The sequence below is a fragment of the Eretmochelys imbricata genome, chromosome 8 (genome assembly GCF_965152235.1).
Source record: "Eretmochelys imbricata isolate rEreImb1 chromosome 8, rEreImb1.hap1, whole genome shotgun sequence".
NCBI lineage: Eukaryota > Metazoa > Chordata > Testudines > Cheloniidae > Eretmochelys > Eretmochelys imbricata.
In genome coordinates this window covers 41,738,670-41,757,188 of record NC_135579.1, presented here as the reverse complement: position 1 = coordinate 41,757,188, position 18,519 = coordinate 41,738,670, and the positions used below count along the sequence as shown (strand labels likewise).

At 48.9% G+C, this 18,519-nt stretch overlaps 1 protein-coding gene across 1 annotated transcript in view; it reads right to left on the bottom strand.

Annotated features, from left to right (window-relative positions):
- Positions 1–8,600: 8,600 nt before the first annotated feature.
- ATF6 (activating transcription factor 6) overlaps positions 8,601–18,519 on the bottom strand; it is a 334,814-nt gene continuing 324,895 nt past the window's right edge. The window contains exon 16 of the mRNA XM_077823826.1: positions 8,601–13,944. Coding sequence (XP_077679952.1) covers positions 13,736–13,944 — 209 coding nt within the window. The 3' untranslated portion in view covers positions 8,601–13,735. The remainder of the gene's footprint in view (positions 13,945–18,519) is intronic.

Sequence of the window (18,519 nt, the reverse complement as noted above, 5' to 3'; positions counted from 1 at the left end):
GACCCTGGCCACAGGACACTGAAAGGGCCACCAGCACCTTTTATTATTATTTTGTACAAATCCAAGAGGAAATGCTGTTTTTAAAGTGGATTGTAGATCAGTCCACAGGCCAGAATCAAACTCTTTATTTTTGGTGTAACCTTCCTTCTCTTTTATACTGACACTGCTGCCTCCCACGCCGAGCGGGAAGGATGGGCAGGGTATTGCTTCATGAGTCCATCTGCAGTGGGGTGGCTGCTGGGCATTATCAAGGCAAAGGGACAATACAAATACAGCTAGTTGCTTTTTTGCTAACCAATAAATAATAAAAAAGCAATCAAAGCAGACTTCTTGCTCAGCAAAAACATCTTGCATGCAGTGGTGGCGAGGCCTGTCCTTCGGGGGTGCTCAGTTTGTTCTGTCTGCACTGAGTCAGGTTTATGACAGTCCCACTGGCCTGCGAACAGCCACACGTGTTAATTCGACAGTCATTTGAAAGCTGGGGCATCAGTTTTTTGCTCTGCAGCCTCCTTCGTGTGAATGGCATCCTGGGAGCTGGCGGTGCTGTTATTTGCCTTTGCTGCCATAAGCTGATGCTGTAGCTCTGCCCCTTGCTCATACGATGTGCCCACACATGCAGACCAGAGCTGCCTTGGCACAAGCTCTCACACGTCTGTCCTGCTATGGAGAGCGCCTACATGACCAGATGCTGCCATGCTGGGAGGCACGCTGGCAGCTACCCTGCCAGAAATGGGTGGGATGCCCTGTCATTTTGTAAAGAAATATAGCTGATTCTGTCACCCAGATGAGACCCCCCCCCGCAATATTTGCTTTTACTTGTATCTCCCTGGGCAGTGACTCAGCTTTGCCATTTGGTCACATTTTCCTGGAGATGCTCAGTGTGGTCGTCTGCCTGCACTTCCAGGGAGTGCCGTGCATGTGAGAGCCTGGCCTGAGAGCAGCACAGCCCCACAGCTCTCATGGCTGCTTTATGGAGACCTGCACTAATGCTCCATCCTAGCAGAGTAGCTTGGGCCTCAGGTTTGCTCCTGGCCTGTGGTTCCCTATTTATATGGCCCATCCCCCCACCCCCTACTGCTGCCACTCAGCTTTTGTGGCACATTTACAGCCTGTCAAACGCGCTCACAGCTCTGCCAGCAGCTTGTTGTATTTATACACATCCAGTAATAAACATTCTTGTACCTTTGCAATTGTTGGGGACATTTTTGGGGTTTGTTTTATTCTCAGGTGGCAAAAAAATAAACAGAAAATGCTTCCCAGGTGCTGGTCGGCGATGGGCTGGCCAAGGGAGCTGGGAACAGATGCTGAGCATCCTTTCACCTCCAGGCCAGCAGTGGCTGACAGTTATGGCCCTGCCAGATATTGGGGTGTGCAAAGGAAGAGGGGAGCATCAGGCCAGGGCCTGGCTAATGTCACAGAGACCGCTCTAGGCCCTTCTGTTTGCTTACTTGAAAATTCACTTTCTTGGGATAAGCAGGTACACGAGTCCCTGGGAACAGGCCCCCAGTCAGATGCTCCAGGCCTGGGCTTTACTGGTGCCCTCCGATGATTTCACCCCGGCACAATTTCCACTGAGATTCAGGTGTAGGGTTTCCAAATATTTGTGTCTTTCAGGGCCAGGCACTTTTCTCCATGCTGCCACAGGCAGCCCTGTCATTTCTGAACAGCACTATGGGTGCAGGGCCTGAGAGTCCAGCCCCCACCTCAGGGCTGGGCACATAAAGCCAGGGCAGATGGACTGTTATGCTTGCTGCCCATTGTCAGGGTCTATATCCTGAGCCCAGGAAAAAGGTCCTGCAAAGAAGCACTGCTGGGCATGGGGCCCCTGGAGACACAACTATGCTGCCCCTCAAGCTGCCAGGCTCAGCGCTAGCAGGTGTGCTCCAAAGCCAGTCGCTCTGCCAACATCCTTAGACCAGCACTGAAGCCAGCTATGAACAGGCAGTGGCTGCTGAACAGAGCACCTGCAGCATCCTCTTGTGTCCTTCAGCAGAGCCTGAGCCCATCCCAGGGCCACAGAACAAGGAGCGGGAGAAGAGGTGCACAGGACCACACACAGCATGGCCGTGAGACTGGGGAACACACACGAACAGGCAATGACACTGACAGCCACCCTTTACGTGGGCAGTGGCAGGAAATCGGGCACCTCCCAGGGCAGGAAAGGTCTCTTGGTGGCTACTGCCATCTGCCCACCCAGGAGCACCAGTTATTAGGCTGTGTCTCAAAGGAAGTAACCCCTGCCAGTCCTATGCCGGCTGCCCAGGCAGTCCCACAGCATGCATGTGTCCCTGGGGCCACCCTGCACTAAATGAGACTGAGCCAGCCCATGGCAGCAGCCCGAGCCCCACCTTCACCAAAATCACACTGAGATCAAGTGACGCGTTCCTCTCTGTGCTGTACAGAGAAAGGGTCCATGGCTCAACTAAGTGATAATAACCCGTAATAACCCCAACAAGGCAGCTGGTATTTGGGACCCTCTTTAAGACACCTCATTGAGGGAGGCTGGAAAGGGAGGGAAGAATAAGGGGAGATACTGACTCTACTGAGCTAAACCCCCAAAAGTTAAAGACTTTAAAATAAGCTCCAATACTGACACCTCTTCCCCGCCATACACATACACACCAGAGGAGAGGATGCAGCATATATTAATTCCAGGGTGTTGGGCTTGGGGTGGGGCACTGTGGTCCCTGTTTCTCCTGGAGACAAAGTGGGAGGGGAGCCGGCTTTAGGTCCTGTGGGGGTGGGCGGGGGCATTTGTGTGGGCAGGGTGCAGGCCCAGGGAAGGGGGGGGTGAGGCTCAAAGCCAAGGTGGCCCAATTGGGAAGCAGGGAGGGTGTGTGTGTTTGCCAACAAGGTGAAACGCTGCTTGCAGCCTCCCCCTGTGCCAAGGGGCAGGTGGAGCCTCTCCGCTCAGAGGAGCAGGGATTCTCCTGCTGGGGCTGAGTGGGGGGTGCTCTGCCCCCACTACTCACTGTGCAAGGCAGGAGCTGGTGGGGGCACTGACCGGGGGTGGCAGAAGGGCAGGAGCAGCAGAGGCAGCGGTGGAGCCCGGGCTGCTCCTGGGCACACTCTTACTGTCCATCCCCAGCACTGCTACTGTCACTGGATGAGGCAGCGCGTGAGATGTGGGCATGCGCTGGGGGGGGGGGGGGGATGGCTGCTTGCTGCCCCCCCCACTGCTGTCTTTCTGCTGCAATCCCCTCGCAGTGCCTCCCTGCTCACCTCCTTGGCCCCAACTGTTTCAGCCCCCTGCAGGCGGCAACTGGACTTTGGGTGTCTGATCAGTGTTTCGAAAACCGCACACCTGGCAACACTACCTCCCATGCTGCGTGCGTGGCAGACAGGGCTGGCCGCTGACACTCTTCCCCGCCCAGCTCATGGGCTCCCTGAGCCCCCCCCTCCTGCTATGGGAGCTGAGGGTGGAGCCAAGAGTCAGGCCTGGGTGAGGGAGACAGCTGCTGTTGTGGCCAGGGGGAAGCACTCAAGGGGGACTAGGAATGTCATAAATATAAAGGGAAGGGTAACCACCTTTCTGTGTACAGTGCTATAAAATCCCTCCTGGCCAGAGGCAGAACCCTTTCACCTGTAAAGGGTTAAGAAGCTAAGATAACCTCGCTGGCACCTGACCAAAATGACCAATGAGGAGACAAGATACTTTCAAAGCTGGAAGGGACAAAGGGTCGGTCTGTGTGATGCTTTTGCTGGGAACAGATCAGGAATGCTCTTCGTAACTCCTTAAGTTAGTAAGTAATCTAGCTAGAAATGTGTTAGATTTCCTTTTGTTTAATGGCTGGTAAAATAGCTGTGCTGAATGGAATGTATATTCCTGTTTTTGTGTTTTTTTGTAACTTAAGGTTTTGCCTAGAGGGATTCTCTATGTTTTGGTTACCCTGATTACCCTGTAAGGTATTTCCCATCCTGATTTTACAGAGGTGATTCTTTTACTTTTTCTTTAATTAAAATTCTTCTTTTAAGAACCTGATTGCTTTTTCATTGTTCTTAAGATCCAAGGGTTTGGGTCTGTGTTCACCTATGCAAATTGGTGAGGATTTTTATCAAGCCTTCCCCAGGAAAAGGGGTGTAGGGCTTGGGGGGATATTTTGGGGAAAGACGTCTCCAAGTGGGCTCTTTCACTGTTCTTTGTTGAAACGCTTGGAGGTGGTAGCATAGGGTTCAAGGACAAGGCAAAGTTTGTACCTTGGGAAAGTTTTTAACCTAAGCTGGTAAGAATAAGTTTAGGGGGTCTTTCATGCAGGTCCCCACATCTGTACCCTAGAGTTCAGAGTGGGGAAGGAACCTTGACAAGGAATTACAAAGGTTCTCAAAGCAGCCTGTCCCAGCTGAGCACACGACTCTCCACCCGCAGGAGCTGCCTGTTCCCTCAGCCTGGCCAGGTCACAGGCAGGAGCAGCTACTGAGTCCCACACCACATCCTGCCCCAGCTGCCATTCCCCCTTGGGTGCTCAGGAAGCAGGGCGGACTGGGGAACAGCAGATTTCCCTTTTGGGCCTCCTCCTCACCCAGAACATGTTGGGCTCAGCTGAGAATCTGGCCCCACCCAGGCCACTTAAAAAGGGAGGGACTCCTGGCAATGTGGCTTGGCAGTTCTTTGTGTTGCCCTTACACACAGCTCTGAGAGCAAGCTCCCCACACCTGGGTTTTGCTCTAACACAACTGTAAAAGGGGGAGCCACGGGCTTCTGGCAGCTTGTGCCCATCACACTATCCATATTGATGCAAATATGCAGTGTCGTGCTCTGTGGTAAAGGAAGCTGGCAGGGTTGGTCAGTAAGTTTGTACTGAGCCAGTGCCTGACCATGGGAGGCTGGTGCTCCTGGACGTGCCATGTCCTAAATGAAGTGTAAGCCATGACCTTTCGTGGCCATCTGATGATCCCAAGACATTTTTTTTGTAACAGCTAAAGTCCTGGTGCCTGACCCAATTCCAGCTGGGTAACTCCAGCTTGTCTCTCTAAATTCTCTATGGCACTTGTTCACCTGTCCTAAATTCTTACGTTGCATTGCTGTTAATGTTGCTGTCCTCCAAACCGGAGGTGGCTTCAGCTCAGCAGCAGGTCAAGTGATCCTTGTTTGTAGCTGAGCTTGAAAAGTACATTGGGATCCTTTGGGCTGAGAGACGCTCATTCTTATTCCTGGACTTGACCTGAATGCTCATACCTTTCAGACAGCCACCTTGGTCCTTATCTTCTCAGAGCACCAGTAGGGTCAGGAAGCACACATATGACACTTGTTGATGGGCACTTGAGCACTGCTCTGAGAATTGTCACAGGAGTGATGAAGTCAGCACCTACAGTCTGGCTCCCCACCTTGTGCATACTTTCATAGAAACATAGAATATCAGGGTTGGAAGGGACCTCAGGAGGCCATCTAGTCCAAACCCCTGCTCAAAGCAGGACCAATCCCTGACTAAATCATCCCAGCCAGGGCTTTGTCAAGCCTGACCTTAAAAACCTCTAAGGAAGGAGACTCCACCACCTCCCTAGATAACTCATTCCTGTGCTTCACCACCCTCCTAGTGAAAAAGTTTTTCCTAATATCCAACCTAAATCTCTCGCACTGCAACTTGAGACTATTACTCCTTGTTCTGTCATCTGCTACTACTGAGAACAGCCTAGATCCATCCTCTTTGGAACCCCCTTTCAGGTAGTTGAAAGCAGCTATCAAATCCCCCCTCATTCTTCTCTTCTGCAGACTAAATACTTTACCACCATCCCTCCGAAGACAAGCAGCAATAATATGAGAATATGACCGTATGATGTCATAACCACACAGCTAAGGGTAGCCTAGAATTCCTCCTTACCTGTAAGGGGTTAAGAAGCTCAAATAACCTGGTTGGCACCTGACCAAAAGGACCAATGGGAAAAGAAGATACTTTCAAATCTTGGGGGAGGGGTGGAGGGAAGGCTTTGTTTTTGTGTGTTCTCTTGGGAAGCAGAGAAGCATCAGGTCAGAAAACTCCTTCTTCTATAAACCATCCTAAAAGTCTCTCATATTACAAAAATTGTAAGTAAAAGCCAGGCAAGTCGTGTTAGATTATCTGTTGTTCTGCTTGTGAATTTTTCCTTTGCTGGAGGGAAGTTTATTCCTATTCTTTGTAACTTTGAAACCAAGCCTAGAGGAAGTTCTGCTGTGTTTTTGAATCTTTTGTTACCCTGTAAAGTTATTTTCCATCCTGATTTTACAGAGGTGATTTTTACCTTTTTTTAAAAATAAAATCCTTCTTTTAAGAACCCGACTGATTTCTCTATTGTCCTAAGACCCAGGGGTTTGGGTCTGTGATCACTTTGTAACCAATTGCTTAGGATATTATTCTCAAGCCTCTCAAGGAAAGGGGGTGTAAGGGATTGGGGGCGATATTTTAGGGGAATAGGAACTCCAACTGTTCCTTTCCCTGATCCTTTGTTAAATCAGTTGGTGGTGGTAGCATACCCTACAAGGACAAAAGGAATTTTTGCCTTGGGGAAGTTTTAACCTAAGCTGGTAGAAATAAGCTTAGGGGGTCTTTAAAGCGGGTCCCACATCTGTACTCTAGAGTTCAGAGTGGGGAGGGAACCCTGACATATGATAACCTGGACTTACCCATCTATGAAAATGCCACCTTAAGTACTTCTTAAGTACACCTTAAGCCCCTTCTGATTAGCTCTTAAAACCTTGGGATTGTCACCAAAAGACAAGTGGCAGAGGCTGTGGGCAAATAGCAGGTTCAAGAATCAAGACCTGATCACGAATCCTACAGCCCAATCACCTGGGTTCACCATGGCACATAAGACCCAGGACTTCCCACAGGCACTGCAAATACCTACTACACAAATGGAATATGGACCTGTGGAACATCTAGTGACTGCTGGGAATTGGAGCTGTGGTTGGGTGTTGGAAAAAGGATTGGGAGGGCCTCAGCTAGCTCGGGGTGACATACTGGTAATGCTGGACACTTGCACTAAGTGTGCACGCTTCCCCAGTTGAGTCCCATGTGAGACACAGGTGCACTGTCCATTCACACAGGCAGTTTTTTAGCAGAGGGTCAAACCAGCAGAAAGGAGTTGGGCTGTGCATTCAGGTGCCACAAGGAACCTAAAGAAAACTGACAATAGCCATTTCTGAGCTAGCCCAGAACCAGCCGAGCCTCTCCCACGTGTAGTCACATTTCTCAGAGGCCCCTAGACTGTTCCAGGGTGATACTGCTGGGGCCAGAATAACGGGAGCTCTGTCCCTCTGGAAGGGCAGATCTCACTTAAAATAGGGGGTGAAGTATCATGGCTTCCCGAGGCCCATGAGAAAGAACCATGGAGCTTTGCAAAAGGGCAAAGTTCAGATCCTTGCAGCAAGAGAACTGGCTGGCACATCTGGAGTCAGACAGAGGGGGGCTGAGTGCCTGTTTCACACCAAGGAGAAGGCAAAATGCTCATGGATTTAAGAGCACAACTGTAAGAGTGCACAGCAGAATCTGTATAGACAGCCCTGACACAACAGGAGGATCACGCTAGCTGAGGAGAGACCTTGCCAAAGGGAAGGCCCGCATGAGGAATTTGCATCCTGTCCTGAAAAGGACTCCATGCTCTAGGGTCAGGGTTTCTCAAACTTCATTGCACTGCGACCCCCTTCTGACAATAAAAATTACTACATGACTCTGGGAAGGGGAACCAAAGCCTGAGCAGCACTGCCCCAGGCGGGGGACAGGGGGAGAGAGCCAAAGCCCCGCCACCCCGAGAGGGGGTGGGGGTGGGTGGGTGGTTGGGAGACAAAGCTGAAGCTTGAGGGCTTCGGGGGACTGTAACCTGAGCCCAACTGCCTAGGGCTGAAGCCAAAGCCTGAGCCCCGCCACCCAGGGCTGAAGCAAGTCTTTGGCTCCCAGACTTTGGCTTCAGGCCCAGGCCCCAGCAAGTCTAACACTAGCCCTGGAGACCCCATTAAAACGGGGTTGTGACCCAGTTTGAGAACTGCTGCTCTAGGTACTATAACCCAACAGGATGTGCTGCTGCAGGAGGCTGACAATCAAATATAGCAGCAATAGTGGGTAAAAAAAAAGCTCAACAGAGTTTCTTGTGTTGTTTTACTGGCAAGTCAGGCTGGTTCCCGGTTCCAACTGTGTGGACATTACAATGTAGGGAATTTGTAGTCCCTATCTACTGAAAAAAGGTGACCCCCTCCCCCAACCCTCTAACCACAGCCATTGAAACTAGTGGTAGATTACTTACAGACACATTAGTAGCAATCAAACCTTCAGGGCATAACCCTAGCTACTCTCCCTTCCTTCCCCCAGCTAGTATTACACAGAGATACAAAACTTGGGTTTTCCCCCTTCTTCTGCAGCATCAAGTCCTGGGTTTTCAAACTGGTAAGAACTAGACATGCCAGTTGGTCTCCTCTGCTGTGGCCGTTCGGGTACTCTCCAGTCCTGCCTCAGAGGAGAGAATTCCATTGGAAAGATTTGGCCTATTCAGAGTAGAGAGTAGAACCTAAGTGCTAAAGCTTCATTCAAGTCCTGGAGGAGACCAGAATTCAACTGCTTTCCTTGCTCCATCAGTGGAGAATTTCTCTGCTTTTCATTCTCTCATTTCAGAAATGGAAATAGATATAAAAACAAAGTTAAAAATGATTTTATTTCCTCTTGTTACAAACACAGATGGACTCATTTATGAGCCTGAAATAAAGTTTTTTTGTTTTGCATACGGTGATCCCACATATCATTTAAAGGCAAAATCAGAGCAGCCTCATTCCCTATCCCCCAAACAGGATTTTATTCTGAGGGTCCAAACATAATCTGGTAAGAATAACCCTGCTGCATCCATTTTACAAACTTTCCAGGATGTGCTTCACAGTCTGTGACCTGCTGGGCCGCCTTTGCTGGCTTCAGTCAGGCCCCCTGAGTGCTGAGGTCTTTCTGGGGAGTCAATTGCAGGACTGGGTCTATGAATCTAGGGCTGGATTTGAAGCTTTAGGAAGTGCATGGGAGCTCAGCGTGTGAAGAGCCTGCTGTATCAGGCTCATGTCTTAATTACTGCCTTTCCAAGATAGAGAGTCCCAAATCTGGTCACTGTTGGGGATGGTGCTAGGGTGTCATGGGGTGAGTCGGCACAAAGCAGCTCTACCAGAGCTAGCAAGGGGGCAGCACTACTTTAGACAAGGCACACGCATTTTTACTATGGTGTGGCCTGCTCCCTGGTCAGCAAGGGATACACAAACGGAGTCCCTGATGCTCCCAGCTGGCTCTAGTCCATGGGGACTAGGACTTCTGCAGCTCTCATTCGAATACATGCTTCCCACAGTTTAAAAGTGTTTTGCAAAATGTAATTGAAATTAAAACAACACATCAAGTAAAACAGTTCTTAGGGTGATTTAAATATTTCCCTGCTATGACAGAAATACAGACATCAGCACTGCGCTGGAAATGGGAGCCAGAAAGTGACACGGATATGAAAGTGAACAGCAGGATTCAAAACAGTGATGAGGGCTATATAAATAAGAACCTGAATAGATTTGCTTTCACCATCTAAAGTGAGTGAAGGGAAAATAGAAAAACAGAGCATCAGGATGAAAAGGATGATTAAAGGAAGTTCACTTTAATAATCCGAGGTATCAGTAACCCAGGGAAGGTGTGTTCTTAAGCAAGATGATGCTATTCTTATCTGGGCTGTCCCTTCAAATAGAAACAAACTACTCAAGATTGAGGTGCCTAAATTAATGAGTTGACCTCTGCAATTTAACCTGTGCAATCAACCCTTAAGGACTCTAGATTGGCTTCCAGTGTTCTTGCTGTCTGCTCTAGCACCACTTATTTTCACAATGAGATTTGCAGTCCAAGTGTGGAAGCCATGCAGATGAGCTTAACAGAAAATTTAATGGTTAAAATACTTAAATATCACCAGAGTCTAGTACAATCCTTCGAAACTCACACATCTTTAATCACAGGTTTCATCACACTTGCCAAGGGCCGGATCCCTTCAACGATCTGCGGTGTAAGAATGCTGGTAAAGGAAGGTTAATATAACTGCAAAGTAAATGCTTTTAACCAGATGTTCCTCATGGATTGTTACAGCATCCACCCTCAGCTGGTACATCTGCAGACACCATTGTAAGCACTGGAGCAAAATACATGAGTACAAGGACTGGAACGAGGTGTCTGTGCCCCTTCCCCTCTCAGAAGGTAAACATTGGCAGCCACTGTCCTTGAAGGGGATGTCACTGAGTGGTTTTACTGAGCAGTTACAGGAATCTTGTGGCTAAATCCCCTTCAACCTGTGCAGAAAACGTATCCCTGAAAGTCAGCACCATTAGTCCTAAAATGTACAGTGCCATCAGCTGGGAAGTTTGAATGTGCTCTCTCAAGCACTCACAGAAAGCCACAGCAAACTTGCAAAATCCTACTTTGTAAAAGTAACCCCTGCCCCACCCCACTGCCCTGTCTCCTGTCATATCCCATTAGTTAGTGTGCCTGTAGGCTACCACCTTGGCTCTCCTGCCAGAGCTCAAACAGCCAGCGGGTACAAGGTCTAACGGCTAGTGTAAGCCACATCTTACAGTCACTAACATTCCAGGTACTCTTATTTGTAAATCAATGGACTAGGGTGATCAGATGAAACGGACAAAATATTGGGACACATGGGGGAAGCAAAAAAAAAAAAAAAGGCGTCCGGAGTGAGTTACCGAAGCAAAAAACCAAAAAAACCAAACTGCCGGAGCAACCAAAGCCTCAATATTGGGACAAATGGGCTTTGGTCGGGACACGGGATAAAGAACTAAAAATCAGGATGTCTGGTCACCCTACAATGGACTCCCACTGCCTGCAGGAATTACTCTGGAGCACTGGGAAAATGGCCACTGTGTAGCCAAAGAGAGTGGTTCCCTGCTGTGGAGGTATTCACCTCTGCTGGTAGCTCTGTTTTTTGTAGCTGGTGCCCAGCTCCCCACCAATTTTTAGAGGGGCATTTCTCTGCCCTGTTCTCATTCAGCTGTCTGGCCTGTAACTTAGAATCACAGAATATCAGGGTTGGAAGGGACCTCAGGAGGTCATCTAGTCCAACCCCCTGCTCAAAGCAGGACTAATCCGCAATTTTTTTTTTTTGCCCCAAATGGCCCCCTCAAGGATTGAACTCACAACCCTGGGTTTAGCAGGTCAATGCTCAAACCACTGAGCTATCCTTCCCCCCAAATGCAGCAATGCAGCAATGCAGCTTGGGCTACTCAAAGGCATTGGTCCCATGCTCCATCACAAACTAGGGGACAGACAAGTGAAAGGACCCCATGAGATTGGAGAACCACTAGCATAAAATGAACATTCCATAACAGAAAGTACAAGAAATAGCTCAGCTGATTTCTTCTTGCTAGATTTGCCTAACTTGGATCAGAGCCAAGCTGCTCAGACATGGCATTTAAAAAATAAAAATCTCCTATTGCCTAAAATACATTGTAGTGACTCTAAACACACACAGGAGCTGGCAGGGATACTGCCTCCATAGTACAGTTGCCAACTTTCACGTGGTAAATAAGCACCCCGACTTTCACAATAAGACAAAAATCAAGCTAATCCCATTTCAAAACCAGGCCAAAACAAGCCAATCCCTAAGAACCCCAACACTCTATGTGACTAGATCCCCCGGCATGCAGTCTGGGACTGTGGTGAGCCCGCTGTGCATCCCTGACTCTCTCCCCCCCTTGCCCCTGCTTGCTGGGAGCTGATCAAAAAAAAAGAAGCAACAAGCTATAACAAGCAGCAAGTTACAAGCCAAACAAGCAAAAAGCTACTAGCCAAAAACTAGCGAACAAGCAACTCACAAGCCAATTAAGTCAAAAACAAGCGCAATTTCTGTGTTTTTTTTTTCATGGGTTTGGCATGTCTGCTCCATGGGAGCCCCATCCAGTTCTGTTCTAGACAAGCCCCATGTTGTAGCAGCAGCTAGGTGACAGACAGGACCTTTCCATGGGGAGCTAGGGCCATTCATGTCTGATCTCATGATTCATACCATGACAGATGATGCGGCAGTCACTCTCTGGCAAGTCAAAGGTGCACCACAAGGTGCAGGTGAGGAAGTGCGCTGGCTCTTTAAAAAGCCACTGTGAACCAACATGCTCTGCTCACACAGGGCACAAAGGAAGGTTTGTTGTTAAAACATTTTGTGTATTTTTCCCCAAATCTCCCTTTTAAGGAAGCGTTTGGTGTTTTTTTCCACAGATATTAAATTGCACATAGCTTGGCTTTCTCCAGGGACCAAATGATCCAAGGATAATGCTGGCTGCTGCGCTAGGAAGGGGACTCAGCATGCCAAGGGGATGAAGCTTTTCTCAATCATGAGAGTGTTTGAAAAATGGTATTCACTTCCCACAAGGAGCTAGCACAAATTTCCCTAGCAAGGAATCAAATGGCAGGAATTCCCTTCTACTGGTGAGAAGAGTGCGTTCGCCTGGAGAGTGAGGAGCTGCTTAGTGTGGTCAGAAACAGACGATCATATGTGGCATGGGATTCCAGGGCAATACATTCAGACTGAGCAGCCAGAGAGAGTTTGTAGTGGTGACAACTATTAGACTGGAATAATCCCCGCCACGTCCTGTGCGCTACAGGAAGTTAGACTGGGGGAATCCCAACGGTCACTTTAGTCTTAAAATCTAGCCCAAATCCAATTCCTATTCTTTTCCATGAGGGCAGCGGCTCTGCAAACAGCAAAGCTGGTTTGGCTCTGTGGGGGAGGATTCCAGGGGGCCGTGCAGCGTGTGCCTGCTCTGGACAGTGCAGAACTCAGCTTTGCAGCACTTCCTGCATGGAGTCACCCTTCTTCTTGCCTGTAGGGGGAACCACAGAGGCCAGGCCAGCTGTTCCTTTCTCCCATCCTGGCATAAAGTACAGAGCAGACTGTGAGCAGAATGGTTCACTGTGCACAGTTCCAGACAAAAGCTGCAGCCCTACCTCTGCACAGATACAGGACGTGTCGGTTCTAGGGCACCCCATGTCTCGCTGCCCCCTCCACAGTTAAACTTGCCCTTTCTTCTCCTGCCCTGTTTGCTAACATGCTTGAGTGTAAATAAATAAATACTGCGACTCTGGACTTCTAGCAGAAGTCCTCTAGCAGAAGTCTAGCAGAGCCTCCTTCCACAGAATCCCCAGGTCTCCATAAACAGCAGCTAATCAAACCTCGGCACCCCCTCCTCTGTGAGGTAGGGCAGGGGTTAGCCCCAATTTGCAAATGGGGAAACTGAAATACAGAGGTCAAGGAAGTTATTCCAGATCATACAGCAGGTAAGGCCCTGTCCTCCTGGCCCCAACCCTGCTTGCTGGCCACCAGGCCATACTGCCACTCCCAGACATCACCACCCTTCTGCCCAGCTTCCTTCACCTGCCTGCCCTGTCCCTGCAGGATGGCTGTTCACTCGCCGTTATTCCCAGGCTGTCGTCAAACACTGCCCTGGGCCATCATGGGATGTATCAGACAGGGGAAGAGGCTGGGAGGGTGCACCAGGAAGGCTGGGAAGGCAATGAGCAGGGCAGTATCACAGGGTTCTGATAAAGCGTTCCATTTGAGGAGGCGTATCAATGCTGAGCCCTCTGCCGTTCTAGGAGTCCTGGAAAGGCCAGGTTAACTGCAAGTGGTAGGGCCTAGTGCTGGAGCTGGGATCCCCAGCTGTTTAGCTAGTAATAGTGATAGTGGTGAAGGCTGCATTTGTATCACCAAACATTTCTGCCTCCTTGCTGGGGCTCAGGGACTGCAGCTGTGAGGCTTCTGGGAGCTACTGCAGTGATTCCATGAGTGCTCTCATAGGGTGGGCTGTCTCAGGGACGGTGCGAGCAGCACTATAGAAGGGGTTGGTCTGATTCCATTGCTGTTCTCGAAGGTACCGGGGTATGGAGGAGCTTTTAATATGCAGAATCCTGGTGTCCATCACTTCACAGTCTATCTGCATCATCACCTCGTAGTCCTGCCCATTTATGACATTCTCTGCAAAAGGAAAGGGCAGCGTTAGCACCTCAGCAGCATCTCCTTTCTGTTATGTTGGCCTGAAGTTTGGGAAAACCCTTTGAAACCAGGATATAAAGATACTTTCTAAGGCCTTTGGACCCAAAGAGTTTTCATAAACCATGTGCATGCAGCCAGCTCTGGGGTGTGTAAGGCCTGGGGAGTCTTGAATCTGGGCCTGCAGAGCTGTCAGGCAACAGACACCTCCATGCTACCCTCCAGCAGCAGCTATAACCCGCTCATGCTCCACTACCTACAACCTGCTGTGGACACAGACCAGGAAGTCCTGCCTCAAGGGGTCCAACAGACCACAGCTCTGTGGCTCTTGATTGGCTCCCTGCCGTACACAAGCCCAAGGGGATTCCAGGACGTGTCCCGGCAACAGTGGGGATCTCTTGTAGCTCCCATGACCTTCTGGCTTTGATCTTGGCTTGATTTGGACTTTGCCTCCTGATCCCTGACTCAGACTCTGATCCTTGGTATCGAGCCCGGCCTGGAACCTGACTAAGAACTCCTCTGCTAGTCTCAGCCTCCAGTCTGATCCTGCTCTGACTGCCCTTGTCAGGATCCTGACAGGGTTGGGGCATCAGTCACTCAGCACACTGCATGTCGGTGACATGGTAACGAGGGGAAATTTTGGCCAGTGACATTAGGGCATAACCACTCTTCTTACAAAAATGCCATAGAAAGTTGGTCCAATCAAAGATATTCCCTCCCCCACCTTGTCTCACCAATATCCTGAGACCGACATGGCTACAACAGCACTGCAAACAAAACATGTCATGGGCATTTCCATGACCAAGCAGAATAGAAAGGAGCTCAGATAATTAGGGCTCATAATTATCTGAATGGTCACAGGACCTAGGGATCCTCATGGCTGAGAAACCCCCAGCTCTGCAGCCAGCCAATCCTATATCACAACACTGTTCACTCATGGTCTTTAACAGAGATGGAAAGTTTGGGCATTCCTGTCTGGCCTTTTGGGTTGGCCCATTATAGAGAGAGGGACCAGACCCAAAGCCCGGGCCTTGTGGGGCCTGCGCCCAGGGTCCATCTCTAAGGTTTGGGCAGGGCTACAGCTGGATATCTGCTACACACGCTCATTTGCCTTTGGAGACAATAGCATTACTTGAAAAATGTTTTAGCATAAAACTCAGGGACAGGAGGAGAGAACAAGTCACCATTTCAGATGGGATTACAATCCTCTGCCCTGCATCAAACTTGTAGTCAATCACCCTGCCAGGCTCTGGACCCATGGCACTTCCACTGTCTACAGAGCCTGTCTGTTTGCAGAGAGGGGCTAGGCTCTGAGCTGGCTGGGGAATAAAATCCGTGGGGTGTTTACTGTCCAGAGTTTAAAGATGGAGGTAGGAGGGGGGGAAAGCACATCTGAGTCATTGAAAACAAAGCCAGTGTCTCTGGGGATCTCTTAGGTTTTTGACTTTGGAGCTAGGTGCTCTAAAGTAGTCAGCTGAGTTTGCTTTCTGTGGCTCAAGATGGAAGATTGTGCAATGGAAAATGTTCGGATCAGAGGCATGAAATACACATTACCAATTTTACTGCTTTCCTGAATTAACTTTGATTCTGGCTGATGGCTCACAATCAGGGCTGCACCATGCCTCATGCCACCTGCAGCAGTCATTACATCAAATATGTCTGGTGCAGTAATGAAAAACAGGAGGCTAAGTCTAAGGGGCTGACGGCCAGAGAGGGAAATGGAAATGCTTGATTTCCCTTGCATTCTGGGTGTGCCGCCCTGTGAGCAGAGCCAGAGCTATCTGTGACTGCCAGGCTGCTGGGAGCTCAGGCTGCTACTTCAAACACTGGACATAAGAACATAAGAACACAAGAATGGCCATACTGGGTCAGATCAAAGGTCCATCCAGCCCAGTATCCTGTCTACCGACAGTGGCCAATGCCAGGTGCCCTAGAGTGAGTGAACCTAACAGGTTGTCATAAATATAAAGGGAAGGGTAACCACCTTTCTGTATACAGTGCTATAAAATCCCTTCTGGCCAGAGGCAAAATCCTTTCACCTGTAAAGGGTTAAGAAGCTAAGGTAACCTCACTGGCACCTGACCCAAAATGACCAATGAGGGGACAAGATACTTTCAAATAGGTGGGGGGGAGGAGTGGAGTTTTTTGTGTGTCTGTCTGTGTGATACCTTTGCCAGGAACAGATCAAGGATGCAAGCTCTCCAACTCCTGTAAAGTTAGTAAGTAATCTAGCTAGAAAATGCATTAGATTTTCTTTGTTTTTTGGCTTGTAAATTCGCTGTGCTGGAGGAAATGTGTATTCCTGTTTTTGTGTCTTTTTGTAACAAGGTTTTGCCTAGAGGGATTCTTTATGTTTTGAAGCTGACTGCCTGTAAGATAATCTTCCATTCTGATCTTACAGAGTTGTTCTCTTATCTTCTAATAAAGTTCTGATTTTTAAGAATCTGATTGGGATTTTTGGGTCTCAAAAATCCAAGGGGTTTGTGCTAATCTTGTTTATTCTCAAGCCTCCCCAGGAAAGGGGGTGTAAGGGTTTGGCCAATATTTTGGGGAAATAGGAACTCCAAGTGGTCCTTTCCCTGTTCTTTGTCTAAAACACTTGGTGGTGGCAGCACTTTACCTAATCCAAGGGCAAAGACTTTGTGCCTTGGGGAAGTTTTAATCTAAGCTGGTAGAAATAAGCTTAGGGGGTCTTTCATGCAGGTTCCCACATCCGTACCCCAGAGTTCAGCGTGGGGAGGGAACCTTGACACAGGTAATGATCAAGGGATCTCTCTCCTGCCATCCATCTCCACTCTCTGACAAACAGAGGGACACCATTCCTTGCCCATCCTGGCTAATAGCCATTAATGGACTTAACCTCCATGAATTTATCCAGTTCTCTTTTAAACCGTGTTATAGTCCTAGCCTTCACAACCTCCTCAGCCAAGGAGTTCCACACGTTGACTGTGTGCTGAGTGAAGAACTTCCTTTTATTTGTTTTAAACCTGCTACCCATTCATTTCATTTGGTGGTCCCTTGTTCTTATATTATGGGAACAAGTAAATAACTTTTCCTTATTCACTTTCTCCACACCACTCATGATTTTATATACCTCTATCATATCCCCCCTTAGTCTCCTCTTTTCCAAGTTGAAAAGTCCTAGCCTCTTTAATCTCTCCTAGAATCACAGAATCATAGAATATCAGGGTTAGAAGGGACCTCAGGAGGTCATCTAGTCCAACCCCCTGCTCAAAGTAGGACCAATCCCCAACTAAATCCTCCCAGACAGGGCTTTGTCAAGCCTGGCCTTAAAAATATCTAAGGAAGGAGATTCCACCACCTCCCTAGGTAACGCAGTCCAGTCTTTCACCACCCTCCTAGTGAAAAAGTTTTTCCTAATATCCAACTTAAACCTCCCCCACTGCAACTTGAGACCATTACTCCTTGTTCTGTCATCTGCTACCACTGACAACAGTCTAGATCCATCCTCTTTGGAACCCCCTTTCAGGTAGTTGAAAGCAGCTATCAAATCCCCCCTCATTCTTCTCTTCCGTAGACTAAACATCCCCAGTTCCCTCAGCCTCTTCTCATAACTCATGTGTTCCAGCCCCCTAATCATTTTTGTTGCCCTCCGCTGGACTCTTTCCAATTTTTCCACATCCTTCTTGTAGTGTGGGGCCCAAAACTGGACACAGTACTCCAGATGAGGCCTCACCAATGTCGAATAGAGAGGAACGATCACGTCCCTCGATCTGCTGGCAATGCCCCTACTTATACATCCCAAAATGCCATTGGCCTTCTTGGCAACAAGGGCACACTGTTGACTCATATCCAGCTTCTTGTCCACTGTAACCGCTAGATCCTTTTCTGCAGAACTGCTGCCGAGCCATTCGGTCCCTACTCTGTAGCGGTGCATGGGATTCTTCCGTCCTAAGTGCAGGACTCTGCACTTGTCCTTGTTGAACCTCATCAGATTTCTTTTGGCCCAATCCTCTAATTTGTCTAGGGCCCTCTGTATCCTATCCCTACCCTCCAGCATATCTACCTCTTCTCCCAGTTTAGTGTCATCTGCAAACTTGCTGAGGGTGCAATCCACACCATCCTCCAGATCATTTATGAAGATATTGAATAAAACTGGCCCCAGGACCGACCCTTGGGGCACTCCACTTGATACCAGCTGACAACTAGACATGGAGCCATTGATCACTACCCGTTGAGCCCGACAACCTAGCCAACTTTCTATCCACCGTATAGTCCACTCATCCAGCCCATACTTCTTTAACTTGCTGGCAAGAATACTGTGGGAGACTGTGTCAAAAGCTTTGCTAAAGCCAAGGAACAACACGTTCACCGCTTTCCCCTCATTCACAGAGCCAGTTATCTCGTCATAGAAGGCAATTAGATTAGTCAGGCATGACTTGCCCTTGGTGAATCCATGCTGACTGTTCCTGATCACTTTCCTCTCCTCTAAGTGCTTCAGAATTGATTCCTTGACGACCTGCTCCATGATTTTTCCAGGGACTGAGGTGTCTTTGAAAAGCGTCCATGCAGTTTGCAGGGATTTCACTCTAGTCACTG